This window comes from Hypanus sabinus, chromosome 6 (genome assembly GCF_030144855.1).
Source record: "Hypanus sabinus isolate sHypSab1 chromosome 6, sHypSab1.hap1, whole genome shotgun sequence".
Classification (NCBI taxonomy): domain Eukaryota; kingdom Metazoa; phylum Chordata; class Chondrichthyes; order Myliobatiformes; family Dasyatidae; genus Hypanus; species Hypanus sabinus.
Window position 1 is genome coordinate 173,953,445 of NC_082711.1, and position 18,015 is coordinate 173,971,459.

An 18,015-nucleotide genomic window follows, 5' to 3' on the forward strand; every position below is an offset into this window, starting at 1 on the left:
AATTGGCTGCTGCCCGCCCTCCTCCCCACGTGGTCGCGCAGGGCCGGGTGGGTGTCGGGGGTTGGTGTGTGGGGGAGGGGGCGGCTCAAGCAGCCATCATCTGATTGGCTGTAGCCACGGGTGACAAACGGTCGCCTGTGGATTTGAAGACGGGGTAAAATGATGGAGGGCAAATTTCCCTCGGCGAAATCTTGAATCATAGCGCAAACCGATGGCTTCTCCACCTGGGGTGGACATGTGAGCAGGGGGGAGGCGGCGAAGGATCGAGATGCTGGCAGTGAATTGAAGGTGAAGGGCCGTTCGCTGCGGCACTGTGTGGAGCTGCTGGACCCGCCCCGGCAACTACAGTCGCTGGTCAGGGGGTCGCACTGTTATCGCCACAGGCCGCAGGCTCCATCCTCACTCTAACTCTCTCTGCCCTGTAGCCTCTCAAGTAAAGCCGGTCCTCGGGGGGAGGCACAATGCCACAATAAGCTGCATTGACTCTGATCAGGTGCATCATTTTTGAGCTTGCCCGAGCAGGGCTTGTGTTATAGCAGCCTGTGATGTAATTAGATATTTGGGGGTTGAATACGAGCTTGTTCTCAATTTGTTTAATCCAAGTGCGCCTCTGCAAGTGTGACATTCAAGGATTCTTAACCAAGGAGTGAATCTTTGGGGGAAAGAACTGCTAAAATGCTTAGTTGATCTGTTAACTTATGAATATTTGTTGCAATCCATTTCAGAGATTTCCAGCATCAATGTTTTGTACTAGACGTTGATTTTTTTTTACTGAATTAGTATTTTGAAGGTCACCTGCTTTATGCATTTATTTTTAAATGTTTGATGTCAGTGTGTCCTTTACTATGATCAGGCGAATCTGTGGGTGCAATTGTTAAAGTAAGATTAATTTTCAAATTCCATGTAGTGGTTTTTGTCTACTACTTAAATTATCCTTCAGCAGGGAGCAATCAAACCTCCAAATCCTTTTAAAATCTGTAATGTCCTACAGTTCAACTAGAACCTTTTATGACTATTCTACTCAATTGTCTTTGGCCTTGTATGCATGAAAAAGAAAATCTTCTCTGATTCCTCTTCTCAGGAGTGCAAAGACAGCAGCTAAGAGTCCAGGGTTAAAAACACAAAATGCTGGCAGAACTCAGCAGGCCAGACAGCATCTATGGGAGGAGGTAGTGACGACGTTTCGGGCCGAAACCCTTCATCTGCCAGCATTTTGTGTTTTTATTTATTTCCAGCATCTGCAGATTCACTCGTGTTGCATAAGGGTCCAGGGTTATTGTATTTGGACAGAAAATTGATAGTATGGTAAAAGCTCAGCTATATTGAAAGGAGGAGAATGCTTGAGGGGCTGACTGGCCCTTTGCCTCTGTTTGTGTTTTCTGTGTCTGTGAAGTCCCTCATCCAAGGTTATAATTGCAGTAAATCTCTTTCTGTGTTCTTTTAAAGGCTTCCAATCTGGTGTTCCTCCATTGCGAATGTTACTGATATTCTTTTAAAAAAGGACTTGTCTAAAAAGGACTTGTCTAAAAAGTATCTGCTAACAGCACAAACAGAGCCTGAATTTAAGGATTTCAGCTGATGGTAAGTGGTGAACTTAATTAGCAATTTAAAACAACTTGATGAAATTACTGTTACAATCATAATATAGTTTGTTTTCTGTGATTCTAGCATTAATAATTCATTAACACCTGTACAATCTGCTTTGCAGCTTTTAAAATTTTAGTCTTCTATTCAGAAAAAAACTGCACTTTCCTTAGACTGCCTGAAGCATTGAATAATTACCAAGAACAACCTCAGTTCATTTGTTCTTAACTTTTGCCATTTCCCTATGGAACTTCCACTGGACTCAACTTGCATATGCTTATGGCAGTGTGTTGTCAGTAACTCTTATCCTACACTTTACAAGTTGTTTAGCTAGCCATGTGTGGAAATCAAACTTGTAGATATTTGGTCAACTGTTTGCAGCATTACTGTTGATCTCGTCCAGACTCTTCATCAGCCCCTTTGTAGCTTTGTAGTTTCTTTATTCCAGCATGGTTTTAAATTTGGCTGAATGTTATTTATCACATTGGGTGGCAGTTTTGCATGAATATTTGATGCAATGAATGACAGTTGAAGTTTGGAACAACCAATTTGTATAGCATGTACATCTGTTGTACAATACACAGAGCAACCTCTGTCAAGGTGCTCCTTCAATACCTGTCTTATAAATGAAACTGAATTTGCCTACTTTTCATTTTGGGAAATCTACAACTGGATTTGCAACCTATTTCATTATATAGATCTTGCACTGTATTAACAAAGCAGGGAAATAATGAAGCACTAAGAATGTTAGGTTCCTTAATTTTTTATTGCAGAAAAAAACTGATTTTCTGCATGCAATAAAGTTGTGAATATAGAATACCACCCTTCAATTTCTAGAAGTTTATTTCAGACAAAAATTTTATTTTTGTTTTTAGCAAAGATACTTTGTCAGCTGGTTAACTGTTCTAGCCGGTCTTAGTTATCATTTTTGGTTGTTTTCTGAGATTTTGCTGAGATTTGTTTTCTTGCAGGAAAGTAAAGAAATACAATAGAAATTATGAAATACTATACATAAGGAATGGCAAGCAACCAATGTGCAAAAGAAGACAAGTTGTGCAGAATAATTTAAAGTAAATAAATACAGAGTTGTAGAGTCCTTGAAATTAAGTCTTCCATCATCTTGCATTTAATAAGCATCAAAACAGTATAGATTGAGCACGCTTTACCTGAAATTCTAAAAACTTCTGAAATCCAATTTTTTTTGGCATTGACATAATGTCATAATGGAAAATTCTGCAATGCACTGGGAGGATTCCCAGGCAATGCACAGGTCTCTGCACGCCACAGACAGTTCTGAGAAGTAACCTCACATATGTAATGAATGGAAGTTAATGAAAAATAGAAGAACACTGCATAAAGTGGAAAAAGAAGATCTCAGTCGTATATTGAAAGTGGATTTGTCGATTTTGGAGTGAACCTGTGCTGCTTAATGTTAACCTGATTGCGAAACAAGGATCTATCACATGAATTTGAAAATTGAAGATAATTGTGAATATTGAGCAGGCTGGTTGCAAAAAATTAAGAAAAGACATGGCATTAAATATTTTGAAAATTGTAATGATAAAGCATCTTATCATGAAGCAGCATTCATGATAAAGATTCCTTATTGAGTTTGCCAAGATCCTCGCTCATGGAATAACTAACACACCAGAAGACTGCGTCAGTACATGTAGGATAAACAAATGCAAGACCTGTCACACATACTGTAAAATCGTTCCGAAATAATCGTGATGCCCAATGGCCACTGTGCCACCTGGACTGTTGAAAAAGTAATAGCTTACTTTTCTGGTGGTTCAATGTATTATTGTTTCATGCACAAAATTATTAAAATATTATATAAAACTACCTTCATGATATCATTTGGGTCCCATCACCAAGCTATTTCATTATATGTGCAAATTAGGAAAAATCAAAACACTTCCAGCCACGAGCATTTGGATTTAAAGTGGTGAACCTGTAGTTGTAGAGTTAATTCAATGATACCAGTTAAATTGAATTTCCATTTCTCAAGTAACTGGAGAAGGAAGTGCTTATCCAAAGTTCAAAGTAAATTTATTATCAAAGTACATGTATGTCACCATATATTCAACCCTGAGATTCATTTTCTTGCGGGCATACTCAATAAATCTAATAACCAATAGTCAATGAAAGACTGCACCAATAGGGTAACTACGTGCAAAAGACAACAAACTGCAAACAGCAAAAGGAAAAAAAGAAATAATAGTATCGAATGTGAGATGAAGACTCCTTGAAAGTGATTCCATAGGTTATAAGTACAGTTCAGCAATGATTTAACCAGTAGTAAATTTGAATTCTTAAGTAGATCCTGCTCCCACTAGTATGATTTCACAAGTCACGAATACTGTTTGGTTGATAACAGAATTCAGTAATTTATTAGTGACGCCTTACTTGAGCATCAGAGCTGATTAGACTTTTCCAGTTGCTGTGGTCAGAGTCCATCCTAAAACTACCACATTTAAAATTGTATGCACATCTTAAAATTCCTGTACCCAGCATTTGAAATCGTGCAAAGAAAGCACTTTCAATAAAATGGCCTACCCTTCTGTATTAGAACATGTTATGCCAATTTTAAGTTGTATTTTACTATTTACATAGTACCAAAAGAACTATCTTCAAGTTGTCTTTCTTCAAATGACTTATGGGAAAACTTTATAGTAAGTTTGCTAATAGTAATTATTATGCATGTACACGCACACACATACATTTGTGGACATAATTAGTACCTTGGACTGTTGCTTCCAGAAATTGTTCCTGTCTCTTAAATAGTGTAGTGTATTATCTTGGACTGATTGTAAGTTCCCATTTGTATTTAATAAGTGATAGCTTCTGTATTGTCAAAGGGAGTATTGTATGTAGTTACTTAAAATACAGAACTCTGCAGGGTCAACTATAAATGTCTGTGTGGTTTGTTGCAAAACTGAAAAGGAATGTCTTACTCAAATTATCTGGTAAGCATTTTTTAATTGCGTGGCTCTTTTGACTGATCTGAGTGTGGGGAAAACTTAGTTTAAAAATCTTTAAATTACAAAGATATACTGCACAACTTCAAATTTAAATCCACAACATTTTTAAAAACAGGCGAGTCCCAAGTTCTCCTGCCCTAATTTTATTCGCTATCTGAAAATGGATTTGGACTGCATGGAGGAAAAATCTTGGCTCTGCCTGCTATTGTATAAAGTAATGCAGCCAGGAAGGAAGAAATTGGCTCTCATTCTGATTTTTTTGAATTGTATATATGCATTTAAAATTATAAGTTTTAGCTATTGGTCATTTTAGTTTTGAAATTGTTGAGTTTGTTAGCAAACTTTAGGGGAAAAGATGATTTTATCTCTTTTTCTTTTCTGATTGTCTCATAGCAGTAGACTTCATCTTCAGGATAAAATCTGCAGTACGGAGCATATAACGAAAATGGATGAGCAAAGTGTTGAGGTAACTTAAAGTTGCTGAGTGTCATGGATTCAAAACTTCAGAAGAAGTACTAATCTTTCTTTCTCTCTCCGGACTTCATTAGTCCTGCAAAATGTTCTTGGCATTTTCTACTGTAATTTGTTTTGTGTATGGTTTCTAGACTGACCGGTCCTTCAATTGGGCAAATAGATTGCAACAATTTTTGCTGCATTGATTACTTTGTGGCCTTTAGTGTTCAACTAAATAAATGTGCATATTCAGACAAGTTAACTGTCTCCACTGTCCCTGCAACCCTCCCTTACACCAACTCTACTTGATTTGACATTAGTTTCAACGTTAGTCTTGCTCCAAAATTTTTCCCAGATCTTGATTTTGAAACATACTTTTCTTGGAATTGCTTGCAAGTTCAAGGTCATTGGCAAAGGTCTGTGGTATAATAAAAATTGTCTATTCTAAACAAAACTGAACTCATCCTATTATGTGAATTTAATAAAATATCAGTGGCTGCTTAACTAATATTTCTTCTAAAACTTTCTTTAAAAGGTCCATTATAATAAATAAAATTATGCGAAGTGGGTCACCCTGCTCAAACTCATACCATTCTTTGGCACATAATCAAAAGTTCTATGTAAACTTGTCAATGCTGTGATGCAGAAAGTGTAACTTCATATCTTGGTGGGTAACAGTACAGGTGGTACAGGTAACAGTTGGTCTTGTGTCCACAGTTACAGGTAGACACAGCTATTGAAGAGTTGAAATTGGTGTTGGGAGTTTTTTTAAGTAATAGTATCTGCCATTGTTTTGCTTTTAGATCATTGCCCAGCATACCTACTGGGAATTACATATTTGTAGATGAAATGCAAGCATGTTTGGGTCGGATGCTGCCCTTGATTTGGTGATAAACTGAGGTGTGGTGGATATGTGGAATAGGCTGCCAGAGGTGGTGGTTTATAATATGTATGGGTTGGTACGTAGATTGAAAAGGTTCAGAGGAATATTAACCAAACACAGGTAAATAGGATTAACGTAGATACTTGGCTAATAGGTTGGGCTGGAGTGCCTTTTTCTTTGTGCTGTGCTACTACAATTCTGTTCGTGCACAATAATGTGGTGCTGAAGACCAACTATGTGGGTGAATAATTCATTCTTGCGTATGTAAGACGACTTAAAATCTACTTGTGTTGAACTCTGGCCTTCGATCAGCGTATTGTGGTGGCATTGCCAGGTCTTATTGTTGTGACTTTTCATGCAACTATGTATTTTGCTATGGAGAGATTGCATCTCAAAAGATCAATTAAAGATATGGTTAGTGTGGGGAAAATGAAATGGATCTAATGCTCTTCACTTAATTTGTGCTGCTGGAAAAATTTTACTGGGAAAATGTCAACATGAGCTGAGTTTCTTACACCAGATTAGAATATATCACTCTCATAAGGTGCATAAACATCATATTTCAACTTTTCTGGACTTGCTCATTTTCATAAGCCTTTACCCTCAGTAAGTAGCGGAGGTATTAGGTCAGGTTACATTTCTATTTTATCATTGGAAATGTGTTGTACCAGAAAGAGTAGGGTATTTTAAAATCATGAATTGGGCATCTGGCTTACCAAACAACTTTGGTGATACTGTTGAAGGGATAGTAGCTTGGAAGTATTAAGCAGCAATTGTAAGTCATTCAGGCATATTGCAAACTTTGCTGTATTTGCAAAACCTGACTTCTGTTTGTCTAAGCCAGGTGACTAAATGATGGTCTGTTACCTGACCAGGGAGGGGAACATTTCATGAGCTTCAATGACAGGACAACCTTTAAAAAAAAGTTTTGATATTTGTGGTTTAATCTATCAATCCAATATAACTTTTCAAATATCAAAGTTTAAATTCTTTATGAAAAGTTGAGTGATCGCAGCCTTTTTTCCTTGGAGTGACGGAGGATGAGAGGTGACTTGATAGAGGTGTATAAGATGATGAGAGGCATTGATCGTGTGGAGAGTCAGAGACTTTTTCCCAGGGCTGAAATGGTTGCCACAAGAGGACACAGGTTTAAGGTGCTGGGGAGTAGGTACAGAGGTGATGTCGGGTAAGTTTTTTACTCAGAGTGGTGAGCGCATGGAATGGGCTGCTGGCAACAGTGATGGAGGTGGATACAATAGGGTCTTTTAAGAGACTTTTAGATAGGTAGATGGAGCTTTGAAAAATAGAGGGCTGTAGGTAAGCCTTGTAACTTCTAAGGTAGGGACACGATCAGCACAACTTTGTGGGCAGAAGGGCCTGTATTGTGCTGTAGGTTTTCTATGTTTTTCTATGAAAATTTTCAGCTTCTAGACCATTTAATTCTACTTCCCTTCAAAACGTAAGTTCTCTTGTCCGGCACCCTATTTATGAACAGTTTTGCACAAAAATGTATTCTTGATGCACTCACAAGTCCTGAAAAAATTTTAGAAAAAATCTACTGCTATATCTGGTAACTATGTTTTTCTTTGCTTTTACTTTTCTAGAGCATTGCCGAGGTGTTCAGGTGCTTTATTTGTATGGAGAAGTTGCGTGATGCTCGGCTTTGTCCACACTGTTCAAAACTTTGTTGCTTCAGTTGCATAAGGGTAAGAAATGGTTATGCTCTGAGCTGCATGCATGTGTGTACATGGTTAATTAAACCCTTTCATTCAATGGAGGTGCTCTGATCTGCAACTATCCCTATACATCCATCCATCCATCCTTAAACTGTACAATTTCACAAGGATGGTTTCTGAGTAGCATACCAGAAATAGAAGTAAGCTTGACCAATTTATTGGAGTTCTTCACAGAAGTGCAATGTACGGCGAATCAGTTGTTACACAATGCTGGATTTCCAGAAACCACTTGATAAGTTGCGCTTAATAGATTACTACAGAAAATAGAGCTCACAACGTTTGAGGTAACATGTTGCATGAATGAAATACCTGATGAATGAAAAGTGGTGAGTAAGCCTGAATATTTTTATTTTGACGAGATGTAACCTGAAATGCTGTAGGAATCAATGCAGGGAGATCAACATGATATAAGTAATAGTGGCATGGTTACATAGTTGTTAGTGTTAGCCTATACAGTGCCAGCAATTCTGATTCAATTCCATTATTGTTGGTCCAGAAGGAGCTTGTGCATTCTCCCCAAGACAGCCTGTGTTTCCTTCAGGCTCTCCAGTTTCCTTCTACTTTCCAAAGATGTGCAGATTAGTAGGTTAATTGGTCACATGGGTATACTTGGGCACCGCAGGCTTTTTGGCTGGAAGAAGATCACTAGATTCTGGAATGTTTCTGAAGAACTGCAAATGTCACTCCAGTCTTTAAGAAAAGAGGGAGGCAGAAGAAAGGAAATTATAAATCAGTTAGCCTGGCTACAGTGGTTGGGAAGTTGCTGGAGCCCATCATTAGGGAAGAGGTTTCAGGGTACTCAGAGGCACATAATAAATTAGGCCAAAGCCAACATTGTTTCCTTAAGGGGAAAGCTTGCCTGAAAAATCTATTGGAATTATTTTGAGGAAATAACAGGCAAGATAGATAAAGGAGAGTCAGTGCATGCTGTTCAGTTGGGTTTTCAGAAGGCCTTTGACAAGGTACCACACGTAGGCTGCACAAGATGCACAAGATGAGAGCCCATGTGCTACAGGAAGAACACTAGCATGGATAGAAGATTGGCTGACTGGCAGGAGGCAGAGAGTTGGAATAAAGAAGGCCTTTAGTGCTATTGACTAGTGGTGTTCTGCAGGGGTCATTGTCGGGACCACTTCTTTTCATGTCAATGATTAGGATGTCTGAATTGATGGCTTTGTGGCCAGGTGTGTGGACAATATGAAGATGGGTGACGGGGCTGGTAATGCTGAGAAAAGGAGAGTCTGCAGAAGGACTTGTATGGATTAGGAGAATGGGCAAGTAAGTGGCAGGTGGAATATAGTATAGGGAAGTATATGGTCATGTTCTTTGGGAGAAGGAATAGCAGCATAGTCTATTTTCTAAGCAGGGAGAAAATTTAAAAATCAGAGGTGCAAAGGGATTTGGGAGTCCCTGTGCTGGATTCTCGAAAGGTTAACTTGAAAATTGAGTTATTGATAAGGAAGTCAAATGCAATGTTAGCATTCATTTTGAGAAGATTAGAATGTAAACATGAAGGTGAAATACTGAAGCTTTATAAGGCATTGGTCAGACCACACTTGTTTTGTAATTTAAAATAAAATTGTTGAAAAACAAAACATGGTGGGAGGGGGAGAGCTCAGCAGGTCAGGCAGCATCTGGAAAGAGAAACAGTTAACATTTAGGGTTTAAAAACCCTTCATCTGGACAGAAAAGGGGAAGACAGAAAGTTGGTTGGAGTATTGAGAGCAGTTTGGTCTCCTTATCTAAAAGTAGGATGGGCTGGCATTGGAGAATATCCAAAGGATATCCATAATAATGATCCCAGGAATGAAAGGGGTAAAGTATGAGGAGCATTTGATGGTTCTAGGCCTGTATTTACTGAACTTTAGAAGAATGGGGGGAGGGGTGTTCTGATTAAAATCTTTTGAATATTGAAAGGCCCAGATAGTGGATGTGGAGAGGATGTTTCCTATAGTGGGGAGTCTGTAAACAGAGGGCACAGTCTCAGAATAGAGTGACATCCATTTGGACCAAAGATGAGGAAGCTTTTTAGCCGGACAGTGGGGAATCTGTGGAATTAATTGCCATGGACAACTGTGGAGGCTTTGTCATTGGGTATATTTTTAGTGGAAGTTGATGGGGTCTTGGTTAATAAGAGTGTCAAAGGGTACAGGAAGAAGGCAGGAGAATGGGGTTGAGAGGGATAATAAATCAACCATGATGGAATGGTGGAGTGGACTTGATGGACCAGTGGCCTAATTCTGCTCCTATGTCTTACTGTGCTGTATCCCTTAACAACCTTTGGATAAAGACAAAAAAGTTGTCCAATTTACTGATGATGTTGGGTAGGAAAGCAAATTGTGAGGAGGACATAAAGAGACACCAGATGTATGTTGAGTGTGCAAAGATTTGACAAATGGGGTATAATAATAAAAGCATTATTTTAAATTGCACTAGATTGCAGATCTGAGGTTAATGGAAAGAGCTAATAAATAGGTACTAGAAGTAATCAGGAAAACTAAACATTGTTTTCCACTTATAATCAACAAAGGAAGGCTTTGCTTTGGTTATGTTGTGTGCTGGTGAAAACACATCTGGGAACCTGTGTACAGGCAGTCCCCGAGTTACGAACATCCGACTTACGGACTACTCGTACTTACGAATGGCCTGCCATGAAGCCTATAGTATTAAAAATTTATCAGCGTCCACCATCTTAAGTCGGATCAGGTTGCCATTAACACTGAGTATGTAACTTTGTGTTTGGCTTAAATTTTTCTTAGCAAGGTTCACCCTGACCCCCCCCACCCACCTTTTTCCAGTCAGCACCACCCTCACTTATCCCATTTAACCTGTCTCAGTGTGGGTGAACCTTAGGACCCGGGGAGCTTGGGACTCGTCACCTGTGGCTGCTGCTGAATCCACAGTGTTTCTGTTCTGTTGATGGAAAACGATCAGGATTGAAAATAAAGTGGAAATAATAAAGCAATCAGAAAGAGGTGAAGTGCCATCAGTCATTAGAAAAGCGTTAGGCTATAGTCAGTCCACGATCGGGACAATTTTAAAGGATACAGTGAGAATAATGGAGCATGTGAAAGGCCCTGCCCTAATGAAAGCTACAATTATTACTAAGCAACGCAGTGGTTTGATTATTGAAATACATATGTTTCTTAAGTGTTTTATATGCATGGAAGGGTAAAATATGTCCTATATATTAAGACAAACGCTTGACTAATTGATGCTAAATAATACTGCATGTACCTGTTCTGACTTGTGTACAAATCCGACATAAAGACGGACTCAGGAATGGAACTCGTTTGTAACCTGGGAACTGCCTGTATATATGTTAGCTTCCTTATGTGAGAAAGTGACAGCAGTGCTTTGAAAGTGACCTGGTGAGGGTTTACTGAATTAATACCTGGACTGATCAAGTTGTCTTATGAATATGGATTGGGCAGATAAGCCTTCTACCTACTAAGGTGTCAGAGAAGACTTTCAGTTGTGGAAGAATTGTCATTATCTTGGAAGTCTAGGAAATCTGATTCCTTCACTCAGAAGATCAGGGTGAGTATTTTTAAGATGGGTCATTAGGTTCTTTATGGGCAAAGGCAGGGGTCAGCAACCTTTACCACTGAAAGAGCCACTTGGACCCGTTTCCCACAGAAAAGAAAACACTGGGAGCCGCAAAACCCGTTTGACATTTAAAATGAAATAACACTGCATACAACGTTTTGTTTTGCCTTTATGCTATGTATAAACAAACTATAATGTGTTGCATTTATGAAATTGATGAACTCCTGCAGAGAAAACGAAATTACATTTCTGCATGCAACAAAAACATTTTGAACTCTGAAAAAAAGACGTTGGGTTGAAGGTTACTTTTAAGTAAAATACTCAACGTCTATTTGAGTCCTTCTTGTATTTATGAAAAACGCCAAACTTAAATTTGCCGCCAGCAGCAAACCAAAAATAACGTCAGCCAGCTGTCAACCTGAAAAATAAAAGGACTATTTCACTGAACAATGAAAACATATGAATATACGTAAAATAATAGGCAATTAAAATATTTATCATACTTGGTCAGGTTGACTCACACCTGACAGTGCAGTCGTATTCAGTAGGGATGGATCGATGCTTAGGAGAGTGACCGGGAAGGATAATGTGTTTTTTTTCCTCTCTGAACTCACAGAAGCGTTTCCCAAACGATGTTTGCATTGCGATGATTGCAGAATGTAAATACTCCGAATTTATCGTGTCATGACCTTGTTTGAACTCTCTCAAATTGGGGAAGTGAGACAATGTGCCTTTCTGTAAATCTCTGGCAAGCACTGTCAACTTGCGCTCGAATGCCAAAACATCCTCCAACATGTGCAGGGCTGTACGTCCTTACCCCTGAAGAGCTGTGTTCAGCGTGTTCAGGTGCGCTGTAATGTCTACCATCAAGTGTAGCTTTTCCAGCCACTCTGGCTGTTCCAGCTCAGGAAAGGTGAGCCCTTTGCTGCCCAGGAAAGTTTTCACTTCTTCCAGACACGCGGCAAAGCGTTTCAGCACCTCCCCTCTGGACAGCCAGTGATAAAAAACACGTTGTAGCGGTGTGCTACACGCAGTCAGTAAACTGCAGTCAAAGATAGCTTTATTCGAACTAAACAGCCTTGCTTTTAAGCCTCCCTCAACCCGCCCCCCATGGGCGCGGATGCTGCAAAAGACACGTACTCACAAACCCCCGTAGGCTATCTCCCTTAGCCTGAACGCTGGCTAATTGTGAGCCGGTTCGGATGTGTCAGGAAATGGGTCGCCACAACGTCTTATTTAGATTGTACAAGATCACCATAATCTTCAAATTTAGAATTACATTTCAAAAACTAACAAACTAACATAAAATACATTTTAATTAAATACTGACCAATTATTTCCCAAAGCAACAGGGAGCCGCAGCACAGACGTAAAAGAGCCACATGTGGCGGGTTGCCGATCCCCGGGCAAAGGAAACAAAGTTACTGTGGATAAGTTAGAGTGTGGGGGTGAGATCGATGTGGTTCTGTTGAATGGTAGTACAGACTCGAGGACAGGGCAGCCCAACTACTGTTCCAGTTTGTATGTGCATGCATATGTTGCTTTAAAATTTGCCATTCCTATTGACCAGGTTGCATGCTTTTGCCAAAATCCTGTGAAAGGCTTCTTGATTGCAGATAATATAGGAACCATTAATTATAATTTGAAGCAGAAAATGTAAATTGAGGAAGAGGAAGATTTATATTAAAGTGCAGGAACTTGTGAAATCACAGCTTTTAATCCAGTGAGATTGATTCTCTTGTGTAACCAAATGTATAATGCATCTTGTATTGCAAGGGTGTTTGTTGGATTTTGGATAATACAGTCAAAACTGTTAGTAAGCGGAAAGGCTTAGAATGAAAGGCAACTGGAAAATTTCCAGTGTCACTGTAGTGTTGATAATACATACATTTACATAGTCAGTGTGACAATGAAATGAAGTAGTAGCCTTTTGAAAGAATTGTTTTCATTCAAACTGTGGGAATGAACCAGAAAGATTAGATCTTTCTGATGTGACTAATACTTTTATTTTTGGAATGGTATCCATCCTGAATGCTTCAGCTGACTATTTTTAAAATATCCTGTTAATGCTGGGGTATGCTGTAATCATTACTGAACAAATCCATTAGTGAACATTAAAGCTTCTGCATTTAACTGCTGATTAACTGCATAATGGCGCCTGTGTGCATGTGTTATCCAAGAAACTATTTGCTTGTGCAGCATATGAGCAAGTTGAACATCGCACATGCAGTGTGCAGAAATGTACATTTTATTTTGTCTTCCGGTTTTCTTAAATAATTCTGAGGTTATCTCCTACCTACATAAACCCACTTTGCTTTAATGGAACTTGTTTGGGGCACCAGCTTAAATTTACTTGCTGCTTGTTAGTCCGCTGGTTTTTAGTGCAGCAATATAGGTCCTCCATCTCTGGTGGTGTTCAGGGCTTCCGTCATCGTGTCAGTAGCTTTTCTGCTTTCACTGCTGTCAGTCATGCAAGTCCTGGGTGGGGACTCAGGAATACCGTTGCACTCAGATGTTGAAGGATTCTTCATTGCTGTTTCCATAACAATTTTGTTTTGGCATTCAGGGTTGTTAGCTCTGAGCTCAACTCCCAAACCTGGAATACAAGTGGACCACTGTTAGTTTGTCCTCTACCCTTTGATGTGTTTGTCATGGGTGACCCTGAGTTGAACCAAAGCATAAAGCCCTGACTCCAGCCAACATTCCTCTCCAGATCATTGATGCACACAAGCCTCCAAACCACAATAAGACTGTGGTCCTCTTGGAGGAACTTGTATTTAGTACTAGATCATTTACTAGTTGAGAAGATGTATTCCCAGAAATCAGATATTGGTGGGTTCATTGATGGTCATTTCATCCCCTTCTATTACTCCTGCTTTAAATGTTTGGAGTTTATTGTGTTGAATTCACGCACTATAGGGTTGGCACAGTTGTGTGATCTCATTTTTTAAAATATACAGTGAATCCTAAATGTTGGTGATTTTTCATTTGTGAAAAGGCCACCAGAGCTCGAATGTTATCTGGGAAGCCTTATTTCTTTTACAAATGCTTCTTTGTCTTCACAGCGTTGGTTAACAGAACAGAGAGCCCAGTGCCCGCATTGCAGGTAAGAGCACATCACGGGCAAGTCTTGGGGTTTATACAAAGCTAGAAACTAGGTTAAGATCTTTAAACAATCTTTAATGCTGCTTTTTGTGAGCCTCTTTTGTTCTAATGCAGAAACCTTGTGTGAAGGCTGTTTAACAAGATAAGAGCTCATGGTATTACAGGAAAGATATTGGCATGGATAGAAGTTTAGCTGACTGGCAAGAGGCAGAGTAGAAATTTTTAAAAAAACTTTGCTGGTTGTTTGCCAGTGACTAATGGTATTCTGCAGGTGTTTGTGTTGGGTCCTCTTCTTTTCATGTTATATGTCATTGATTTGGATGATGGAATTGATGTCTTTGTGGCCAAGTTTGCAGACAATGTGAAGATTGAAATGACAGTGTTGAGGAAGCAGGAAGTCCGTAGAAGAACTTGGACAGATTGGGAGAATGGGCAAAGAAGTGGCAGATGGAATGCAGTGCAGGGAAGTATATGGTCATGCGTTTTGGTAGAAGTCCAGTTAGACGGGAGTGAATCTGAAAAACATTGCCACAGACAGCTGTGGAGGCCAGGTCATTGGGTGTATTTTAAGCAGAGGTTGATGGGTTCTTTATTAGTCAGAATGTCAAAAGCAGGAAGACAGGGTTGAGAGGGACAATAAATCTGCCATGATGAAATTGCGGAGCAGTCTCAATGGCCCAAATGGCCTAATTCTGCTCCTTGGAACTTGTGGTTTAATGTCGATAATTGTGTATGGGTAACATCCTTTTTTCTTTGTTTTGAAATTACAAATATTTTCCTCTGTGCTCTAATTTAATAAAACCAGAAAATTGAAGTTCTCAGATGGTCAGACAGTGGTGGAAAGTGTAAGTGTTATTGTTTTGCTGGCCTTTCTTTAGAACTCTAGTTTATACTTACACCACAGCATTTTCTACTTCCAAAGATCCTCCCTTAATTACTGAAGACTAGGGGGAATGAAGCAAAATTGATCAAATTTTTAGATATTGCTGTGTATTTAAAGTTGTAACAGTCCTAGAGCTTTGCAGGTATGGTAATGAAAATGTGGTGCAAATAATTATTTCTGTCTTTTATATCATTAAAGTTATGTTAAAAATCATCAGCTTGGCTCTCTCAAATTAAGTTCTAGATTAATTTTACACAGATTTGGAATTATTGTTTAGTTGCCAGGTTGTCTGCTTTGGGGAAGAGTGGCATTTGAATTCAAATACAAATGAAATGCAATTTGCTTGGAAAAATGTTTTTGAGTGTTTTAACTTTGGCAATTAGATTACACTTTTCAAATAATTCTATTTGATTTTGGGTTTTCAAAGAGAAATAGTAAGAAAATTTACAGTGTTGCATTTTATGGATAACTTTATCTCTGAGTCTGCAGCATAATTTCAATGATGTTATATTGCCTCTTTCTATCAAATATCAGCAGGATTTCAGTGCTGGGTGTTTAATAAATGATATTTATGTGCAAGTAAAAGATTTATAATTCCACGTGGTGCAGGCAACAAAAATTTGGAATTACTCAGTACTAAATACTCATCAGTTTATTAAGAACTTTTATAATTATAGTACTGGGGTTATAAAACTTATTTAGTCTAAGAAGGTGCCATAATCTGCCAGTACTGGGAAGTGTTCTAGATTTGTTTTTCCAGGTCTAGTCTTCTGAGGTAGATAGTTCTATAGATTGACAGGATTTAAAAAGACTTCTGTTACTCCACATATTTTAATATTTTTACAGAATCAAACTGTCAAGTGAAAATATTTTTAAGATGTTGAGAACTTTATACTTGTGCTTCCTATTTACTAATGGGGAAAGAAAAGGAGGTGGAGGGGATAATCACTGGCAATTCATCTTAGTGTCATGCTCCTTTTACCTATTTGAATATAATTCAGTAGTGCAGGATTTGTTGCACATAAGTAGATGCATAAATAAATGATTTGGGAATGGCTTAAATACTTAAGTGGTTATTTTTGCCCATGACATTTGACGATTCGATCAATTGTAATTACTGCTTTCTGTTTTAGCTGCACTTTAGTCTAGAAGTCTGTTTTTGTTAATTGCATTGCAGCAGAGTGAATAACTGTGTTTGTGATGCTCTTTAATGCTTTGTTTCACTCCCTCTTTGTTCTTTTAAACTCATCTGTCATGCTCTAACATGCTTGTGGTGGCACCTAGATCTTGGCAACTAAGAGAATTCTGTCCTCAGTATTAACTTTAATTTCTGATGATTTTGTACTCCCACTTCTAGATCACCTAGATTCATTGCTGCTTACTTGTCCTGTTGCCATCTTTTAAGTAATTGAGTCTCTTTTGCCATCTACCCTCTTGCTGACATTTGTTTGTTCCTTCCCCTATACCCCTTCTGTATCTTGCCTTTCTAACTTTTAACTTTTTAACTTTTCACATCTAGTTGAAAAGTCATTTAAGTAAATCACTAGGCTATCTCTCTCAACACAGCTGCAACCTGACCTGCAAGTATTTTTCTGGTTTTATGACAAACTGCCTCATCTTTCTTGATGTTGAAATGATTGTTTATATGGAACTAGGTAGAGCCTGTTTGGTCATGTTGGTACCTTCCTGGGCATGTCTGGAGTTGACAAAGGAAGACCTTGTTCACCTTTTATACACAATTTGTTTAGTGACATATCTATTGTCTTTTATTACTGTCTGTATGTAAGCAGATCAGTTATTATAGTTATGATTCTATGCCTGATTTTTGTGTAGGGCACCTCTTCAGCTACGGGAACTTGTGAACTGCCGTTGGGCAGAGGAAGTCACACAACAACTGGACACTCTTCAGCTATCTAATCTCAATAAGCATGAAGAAAATGATAAAGACAAGTAAGTTTTTGCCACTGTATTTAGGACTAAGATCATGATCAGAATACAGCCCTTTGTTTTGTTTTGAAATGTTTTGTGCCATTGATGCAAATGTAAAAGTACGTATTACAGAGCAACTCTGATTCATCTTCAGTCCATAACATGAAATAACATAGCTATTACTTATTACAACAGCTGTGGTTTATACCGCCATTGTCAATTTTTGTGATTGATAAAGTAGGGGTGACTGACAGCAAACATACAGCTCTCAAAAATTTCCATTATGATAGACATTTATTATAAACTCTTGGGAGCACACTGTTTTGTTTAGTCATTTCATTTGCAATTATCAATTCCTGCCTCCTTCTCCCTCAATTTTTTTGTTCTTCCCTCCATATGTGTTTTTGACAACTAATCACCCGATCAGCTTTGACATTAACACCCTTTGCTTGAGAAGTGAAACTCACTAGAACACAACATTTAACAGGGTAAACTGACATTGAACTTTATAAAGTCTAGAGCTCAATTAGGCTTTAACTTTGTATGTACCGTGCAATGTTAAGACCATCTGTACAGGGATATGATTGGGGTATGAATTCTGCATTGCACAGAATGGTTTGTTTGGCCCATGAGGTCAATTTAATCTGCACATCTGCCTGAACATGATCTTTCCTGCAATTCCCTGCTTATGTGCCTGTCTAACTGCCTCTTAAACAGTGCCTCAGCCATTTCCCGGCAGTACATTATAGACACCAGCCACTCTCTATTTAAATTTAAAAACATAACAGCAAGCTTCTCTCATTTCCTTGAAAGTTTACTGTCACCTTTTTAAAAAAAAAAATAAAAGTCCTGTTGTATTTGATATATCAGAGGTGGTGGTGGGAAGAAACTCTGGCTGTCTACCCCATT

At 38.6% G+C, this 18,015-nt stretch overlaps 1 protein-coding gene across 5 annotated transcripts in view; it reads left to right on the top strand.

Moving 5' to 3' along the window:
* The first annotated feature begins 85 nt into the window (after positions 1-85).
* Positions 86-18,015, top strand: part of trim37 (tripartite motif containing 37) — a 120,284-nt gene continuing 102,354 nt past the window's right edge. For 3 of the 5 annotated variants that reach the window (XM_059973592.1, XM_059973594.1, XM_059973589.1), the window contains exons 1-6: positions 86-493; positions 1,447-1,581; positions 4,962-5,034; positions 7,509-7,610; positions 14,255-14,295; positions 17,011-17,127. In XM_059973592.1, the coding sequence (XP_059829575.1) occupies positions 5,014-5,034; positions 7,509-7,610; positions 14,255-14,295; positions 17,011-17,127 (281 nt within the window). In that variant the 5' untranslated portion in view covers positions 86-493; positions 1,447-1,581; positions 4,962-5,013. The remainder of the gene's footprint in view (positions 494-1,446; positions 1,582-4,961; positions 5,035-7,508; positions 7,611-14,254; positions 14,296-17,010; positions 17,128-18,015) is intronic. The other 2 variants (XM_059973591.1, XM_059973590.1) reach the window with 2 other exon arrangements.